This window comes from Neomonachus schauinslandi, chromosome 14, assembly GCF_002201575.2.
Source record: "Neomonachus schauinslandi chromosome 14, ASM220157v2, whole genome shotgun sequence".
NCBI lineage: Eukaryota > Metazoa > Chordata > Mammalia > Carnivora > Phocidae > Neomonachus > Neomonachus schauinslandi.
Window position 1 is genome coordinate 79,512,069 of NC_058416.1, and position 7,857 is coordinate 79,519,925.

The 7,857-nt window shown below is 47.4% G+C and overlaps 1 protein-coding gene across 2 annotated transcripts; it reads left to right on the plus strand.

Annotated features, from left to right (window-relative positions):
• Positions 1-3,634: 3,634 nt before the first annotated feature.
• LOC110588220 (60S ribosomal protein L12-like) lies at positions 3,635-4,260 on the plus strand. 2 transcript variants are annotated; one of them, XM_044920943.1, is made up of 2 exons: positions 3,635-3,837; positions 3,925-4,260. In XM_044920943.1, exons 1-2 carry the CDS (start codon positions 3,715-3,717, stop codon positions 4,210-4,212), a joined length of 411 nt encoding a protein of 136 aa, XP_044776878.1. In that variant the 5' UTR covers positions 3,635-3,714; the 3' UTR covers positions 4,213-4,260. The 2 variants fall into 2 exon arrangements, with proteins under 2 accessions (XP_044776878.1, XP_044776877.1); XM_044920942.1 differs by having other exon boundaries at positions 3,639-4,260.
• Positions 4,261-7,857: the final 3,597 nt, after the last annotated feature.

Consider the following 7,857-nt stretch of genomic DNA (forward strand, 5'->3'; position numbering starts at 1 on the left):
GGGGGGGGGGGGGGGGGGGGGGGGGGGGGGGGGGGGGGGGCCTCTCTGAAGGGGGCGGGGCAAGTGCTGAAGAAGGAAGGTAACGTTTCGGGGGGTCTTTGCTTCCTAGAGCCCTCTGCCTTTTTATCATAGCCTTAATAACTGTAGTCTGTTACCTTTGAGGTTACTATAAAATCACCAATTTTGGAGAATCTCTTCAAGGGACCTGCCTCCTAAAACTGACCTCAGCCCCAGCAGCTTGGGCTGCTTCCCTGGGTGATCGGTGTTCTTTGAAAGATTAGCAGCTCATTTGGGTCTCCCAAGAATTCCAGGAGATACCTAGGGCAGGTGCTGTTGTCCCGATATGCTTATCCCTTCCCATCTCGGCATAGCAACCTCAAAATTAGGTAGGTCTTAGGGTCCTGATTTTACAGGGGAAAAGACTGAGGCACAAAGAAATGAAGTTACTTACTCCAGGTCCGGCAACAAAAAGAATAAAGAATCGAATCCAAGGGTCTTCCAGCATGCTTTCCAGCATCCCTATGAGGACGCATATTTTCTTCTTCCAAGCCTCATAAATATGTGCACAAATATATATGAGGGGGCAGAGTTCAGTCTATTTGGGATGGTTGTGTGTCCAAGCCCTCACCAACCCTCTTTTTTATCTGCTGTGTATCCCTCAGCTCTGCCCACTTTTCTCCACCAGCACTGTGCCCCTTGGTCCAAGCCATCTCTCTCCTGGACCACTGCTCCTAGCTCCTCACTGGACTCCCTCTTCACATTGTTGCCCACTCCCATCCCTTCCCCACCTGCAGCCAGGCTGGTCTGTGGGTTGTTGTCAGTGTGAAAACATTATTCAACCACTTCACCAGCTGGCTGGCCCTCCCTCCCTAGCTCCACATTATTATTATTATTATTATTAGATACATGTAATGGAAAATTTACCTTTTAACCATTTTGAAGTAACTCAGTGAGATTAGATTCACACTGTTGTATAACCCTCATAACTATCTAATCCAGAACTTCTTGACCATCACCCCAGCTGAAACCCCTTACCCATTAGGGGTCACTCCCCATTCTGCCTCTCCCCACCCCCCCCCCTGCACCTCCTCCACACCCCAAGCAGCCACCAGTCTGCTTTCTGTCTCTATGGATTTACTTATTCTGGACACTTCATATAAATAGGACCCTACAATATATGGTCTTTTATGACTTTGTCCTTCCCTTAGCATCATGTTCTCAATGTTCATCCATGTGGTAGTGTGTGTGTCAGAACTTCCTTCTTTTTTTGTGGTCAAATAATATTCCGCTGTATGGATCTATCATCTTTTGTGAATCCATTGATGAACATTAGGCTTGTTTCCAACTTTTGGCTGTTATGAATACTGCCTCTCTGAAATATGTGTATGAGTTTTCGTTTGGACATCTGCTTTCAATTTCAGAGGGTATATAGTCAGGAACGGAATTGCTGGCTCCTATGGTAATTCCGTGTTTCATCTGTTGAATCAATGCCAGACTGTTTTCCATTTTCCACGCAACTGCGCCATCTTACACGTCCACTAGCAGAGTGCGAGAGTTCCAGATTTTCTAATTCCTTGCCAACACTTGCTATTTTCCTAATTTTTTTTCTCCTTCCTGCCATCCCAGTGGGTGTGCCTAGCTCCATCCTTCAGGTCTCTCCCCCTCACTGTTATCCTCTAGCCTCTCATATCCTCAAAGGTGCCACTCTCTCTCTCTCTCTTAGGAGGGGCCTTGGTATATGCGGTGACTTCCCCCTTTCCTCCTCTCCAAGGCTAGAGCAGACCTCCGTGTGAGGATGCATCTCACTCCCATAGCCTTGCGCTCATTATCCCCCATTCAGTAATTTTACATTTCCTTCTATGTGTACCAATTAATGTCCATCTTTTCAACTTGACCACAACCTCCCTCCAACCCAGGCAGGGACAGCTCTGCTTTTGCCATCCAGGGCAACCCCAGCACTTAGCACTGTCCCGGGGAGATTCTAGGTTGCTCAATAAATATTTGGTGAATGGAAGGATGAACAAGGAATGAGACCCGAGTTTGGGTCCCATGTCCTTGTGAATTTCTCTTTTCTTTTTTTCACTGTCCAGTGGAGTTAGCAGGCCTCAGTAAGTCAGGAACTGGAAAACCTCCCTTGTCCATAAGGCATCTGGACACTGATGGGGTTCTGGCCACAGAAATAGTACTCAACTAACATCTCCCTTCAGAGCCATCGTGATTCTGGCCCGGGATTCTGAGTCTTGCTTGGGAATGATGTCGGTCCTGCCCTGTAGTGCTGCTGAAGGTTTAGGAACTTGAAATGTATTTGCTTGGTGTAAACATGACCTCAGCATGACAAGGTGATCCCTGCTTTTGCCAAGCCATTAATTTTTATGTAATAGCAACGACCACAACAAACTGCATTTCCCCCCCACATTCTGAGTTGTTCTTAAGGTCAGATCTGTGGGATCGTGCGAGACAAAAAACCTTATAAACCAGAATGTAGTGGTGAGTTCTCTGTGTTTACAGCTCCGCTCCTCTACGCAGCTCCAAAGAGCTGAAAATTGAGGATTAAAAATTCATGCACCTACTTTCTTTCCAAGAACTCCAAATGCTTCCGATGCTCTTTATCCTGTGAAGTCATTAGTGGTCAGACAACACCATGCCCATCTTGAAGACAGAGAAACAGAGGCCCAGAGACCTGAAGAGGCTTGCGAGGGCCCCCCGATCAGGAGGCAGCAGGCTCAGGCAGAGAGCCCCCTCCCACCCATTTTTCTAGTCCACATCCTCTCCATTAGCTTGATTAGGACAATTGATTTATTCATTCTTAGTGGTTGGGGGGGGGACCCAACATGCCATTTGTGTGATATAAATATCTCTGGAAAAAGCTAAAAAACATTGTGTCATACATATTTTCTTAATACCACAGTCAATCACATATGCCCCAGTGCATAGTTCCATCACCCGAGGAGGGGGTGGGGGCAGTGGGGTGGAGGAGACTCAGGAGAGACTTAGCTCCGGAATCTTCAGTCCCAGCTAAAGATACCCTGCAGTTTTTTTTTTCTTTAGTATATTGCCTTTAGAAAACCAATCCTTGAGGTCTCAGAAGCTTGGTGTTGGGCCAGAACATTAGTAGGCAGGAAAGCAAGGGTGCCAGGGTACCTGTTAAACTGGCCTATTTCCAAAGAAGAAGATGGGGATTGTCACTTTCTCACTCAGCATGCTGCTTGGACTCACCAAAGGATTTGGATCTCAACGTGGTTCCTCTTCCACCCCCACCCCCCATCATCAAAAGGCCTTTAATTCCAGTGATTCTATTGTTAGGAATTTAGCTCAAGGAAATAATTAAAGACATGTAAAATGGCTCGGTGACAGGATGGCCATCACAACAGGTAGATGATGGTGAAAGATCAGAAGCAACTCCCATAGTCAACCATGGGGGCAATCAATAAGTAAGGTCTGTGGTTCATCCCCTAAAACCCTGCTCAGATTTAAAAAGAAAAAAGACTGAAAAAAAGTAAGCCCAGGTGTTCACAAGCCTTTGTCTTTGGATGTGGAATTATGGCTAATTTTTTCTTTCCTGTAATAAGTTCTTATTTTGGGGTGATCTATTCAAAATCAATTTAAATTTCATTGACTCTGCTTTTTTTTTTGGCTTTCGGCTCGGGGCGGCAAAGGTGCAACTTTCTTCGGTCGTCCCGAATCCGGGTTCATCCGACACCAGCCACCTCCGCCATGCTGCCTAAGTTCGACCCCAACGAGATCAAAGTCGTGTACCTGAGGTGCACCAGTGGCGAAGTCGGTGCCACGTCTGCCCTGGCCCCGAAGATCGGCCCACTGGGTCTGTCTCCAAAAAAGGTTGGTGATGACATCGCCAAGGCAACCAGTGATTGGAAGGGCCTAAGGATTACGGTGAAACTGACCATTCAGAACAGACAGGCCCAGATTGAAGTGGTACCTTCTGCCTCTGCCCTGATTATCAAAGCCCTCAAGGAACCACCAAGAGACAGAAAGAAGCAGAAAAACATTAAGCACAGTGGAAATACCACTTTTGATGAGATTGTCAATATTGCCCGACAGATGCAACACCGATCTTTAGCCAGAGAACTCTCTGAAACCATTAAAGAAATCCTGGGGACTGCCCAGTCTGTGGGCTGCAATGTTGATGGCCGCCACCCTCATGACATCATAGATGACATCAACAGTGGTGCGGTGGAATGCCCAGCTAGTTAACTACAAAGGAAAATGTTTCAATAAAGGATCATTTGACAACCAAAAAAATAAATAAATAAATAAATAAATTTCATTGACTCTAATGGAGACTTTACGAAATCACTACGATTTAGAAGTCAGAAATGGAACAGGAAGGGCACATAAGTAAAGGCCTGGAGACAGATCAGGGTCAAGGAGGAAAGCAGCCTGCCTGGACTGGGGGATTCCAAGTGCTGAGTGCTGAGAAATACAGTGGATTTGTGGGTAGTGGACAGACTGTTTATCTTTTGAAAGCCAAGGAGAGGAAAGCATATGCATATGACAGGCAATTGGGAGCCACTCTAGATTCTTGAACACAAAAAGACACTGGAAGTTCCAATCAGACGAAGAAGAGACGGTCCAAGAAGTGAGTATGCGGGGAGTGAATCTGGTGGTCTCCTAATTCGGTTATGGAAGGGTCTGATTTCACTGGATCTGGGACTAAACGGTTCTGGAGAATCACAGAACTCTAGATACGAAAGAAGTCTTGAGCTTGGTTTCATTTTACAGACAGGACAACAATAGCCCAAAAAGTTAGACAGATTGTTCCCAGACCCCTACAGAAAGATGGTGGCCGAGGTGGGACCGGCAGCCAGGGATCCTTATTCCTAGTGCCAGTCCCAGCCCACTTCGCTGCTGCCTGGGATGCCATTTCTGAGATGTTAACCGCATGTGCAACCTTCTAGGAAAACTGAAGGTCTTGGCTTACTTTCTGGAGTCCCACCTAAAATGCTGTCTTTTCATTCATCTGTTCATCCGGCAGCTGGTAGAACACAGACAAGACCACTGCTAGTGTGGGGGCTGAGAGGAGATGATGATGGCATCTAGTAGGTGCTCAATAAATTTGTGGAAGGGGATAAGGACAGGAGAGAAGGAGGGAAGAATAGTTCCTACCCTCAAATCACTCAAGATCTAATTCGGGGAACAGACACAACCTTGTATGGGGGTTGAAAGCCATGCTTGCACGCTCAGGCAAAATGTGTAACAGAACCAAACTCAAAAAAGTCGACTCCCAACTTCTTTTATACAAGTATTTAATTCAGCTGATATTTAGAGAGAGTTCCTGCAATGAGCCAGATCAGGAGATTACAATTTCTGTTATTTCCCCCACGGGGGAAATGAACAGGGAACAGGAGGAGGGATCTGTGGAAGGAGAAAACCCAAGGAGCACCCAGAAAAGATTGATATTGTGAGTTTCTTTGGACAATCTTGACTTCTTTTTCAAACTCCAGCCACTTGGTTTGATGTTCCTTTTGCACTCTGGTTCTGGGGTCCACGGCTCTGGTCTGATGGGGGGAGGGCTAAGCATAAGCCACCACCAGACCCTCCCACCTGCCCCACCCTTCTCCATCGCCTGTATCCAGTTATTCAGGCTTCTCAGGCTATTTCAACCTCACGTTGCCAAGTGAACATAAATCAAGAGGCCACAGCTCCGGGGCTCTTTGAGAAACACAGAGGGACTCTGCAGAGCCTTTCCAAAGGGGCATATGGGGGAGGAAACGGAACAAGACATAAGGAGAAAGTTATATGTGGTTCCTTTAATCACCGGGTGGAAGAAGAGAGGAGAATGTTCAAACAGAGCCCCGAAAGGCTTGCCGAGAAGTCAGCTTTAAGCTGCTCTGTTCCAGCAACTGCTGTTGGCATCACTGGGGTTTGTCTTGGCCCAAACCTGTCCTGGGAAACAAGAGAAGCTCACGCTCTTGGAATTCACTCCCTTAACGATTCACTCAGCAACTCAGCTTTGGTGGACAAGAAAAAAAGAAAAGAAAAGCCATCAAGCCGGTGGTTAAATATGCACTGCCAAGTTCATCAGCTTGGGCTGGGCTGGGCGGTGGGGAGGAAGAGAGAAACTTTCCGTGGCTCCCACGGGGAGGTTCTCCCAGCTGTACACAGCCACGTCCTGGAGTGGGATCCCAAGTGGGATGCAGAAGCAGCAATCTGGAGAGGTCTGATTCAAATGCCGTCTGCTGTACTTCACGGAAAGGCACGAGAGAAGCAAGGAAGGGGCAAGGTTGTGCTCAGACAGCTCTTTTATTGAGTGCTTTGCACGCACAGGCACTGTACCCACACTTTCCATCCCTTATCTCATTGGGTCCTTTCAACGACCCCACCAGGGCACAATCTTCAGCCCCGTTGTGCAGCTGAGAGCTCTGAGTCCTGACCCGTTATGAATGAGCGGGGGCATCTGCATGTGAGTCTGGTCTCCAATGCCCCCCAGGGCCATGCTCGGGACCATTGTGCCCTCCTGCCTTTATTTCTGGCTTGATCAGTGTCAACACTGAACCCTCCCCAATAACATGGAAAACCCAGACAGTCCCGCACTCAATCGGAAAGAGATAGGACAGCCACCACGGGAGGCATCCTTCCCAGCTGAATTACTGCGGCCCTCGCACCAGCGCTGGGTGCTTATGGACAGCAGCACCCCGTGGGGGAAATGCTCCTGGTTCATAAGGGTCCTAAGTCTGGCATGGTCAGCTCCTTGTAGGTGCATAGCTAGAATTCAGCGGTCCATGTGTCTAGCTGGGGGAGAAATACCATTTTTCCCTTCAGTAACCTCTCATAGAAAGGCAGTATTTTCTTCCCTTGGGAACGCAGGTGACAAACCATGGTAGTGTCATCAGTTCCTGTGACTTCAGCCCTCACGCAAACACAGAGCCTTCCCTATCACCAACAGTTGTTGCAAAATATCGTTTGTGCTCCTCAAAACTTAGAAACTGCAGAAACAGATAGACCAGTGGCGAGATCTTGTTACTCCGGACATAATAAAGAAGCTCATATATTAGTACTTCACACAGTTGGCTTTTCATGTTTTGATACCTGTATTACAGTATAATTGGTTTCCTTTGCAATCCTATGTGCTTTATTTTATGCACTGAAAAGCAGGGTTTTGAAAAGGGATCCATAGGCTTCACCAGACTGCCCAAGGAGTCCTGGGAAGCTGAAGTGAGGCTCCCGCTCTTAAAAAGTGTGCAGCCTAACAGGGAAAGAGGCAAATACACACATCAATATGTAAGATGCAATCTTAAGTGTAAAAGAAGGAGTAAACTTTTTGAGGTCAAGGACTGCATTTTTTTTTTTTTTTAAGATTTTATTTATTTATTTGACAGAAAGAGACACAGCGAGAGAGGGAACACAAGCAGGGGGAGTGGGAGAGAGAGAAGCAGGCTTCCCGCAGAGCAGGGAGCCCGATGTGGGGCTCGATCCCAGGACCCTGGGATCATGACCTGAGCCGAAGGCAGACGCTTAACGACTGAGCCACCCAGGTGCCCAAGGACTGCATTTTTTTTACCCATATCCATAGCACCCAAAATAGTGCCTGATAATCTATAGAGATAGGTGATCAAGAAGTAGTGCCAAAGGGGCGCCTGGGTGGCTCAGTTGGTTAAGTGACTGCCTTCAGCTCAGGTCATGATCCCAGGGTCCTGGGATCGAGCCCCGCATCGGGCTCCCTGCTCGGCAGGAAGCTTGCTTCTCCCTTTCCCACTCGCCCTGCTTGTGTTCCCTCTCTTGCTGTCTCTCTCTCTGTCAAATAAATAAATAAAATCTTAAAAAAAAAAAAAAAGGAAGTAGTGCCAAGTGCATGAGCTCAACCATCTCGACCTACACCGCTAGCCACTTAGAAGCTGA

Bases quoted from the DNA above. Each gene is read 5' to 3' on its own strand.
- LOC110588220 (XM_044920942.1), top strand. From the start codon at position 3,715: ATGCTGCCTAAGTTCGACCCCAACGAGATCAAAGTCGTGTACCTGAGG.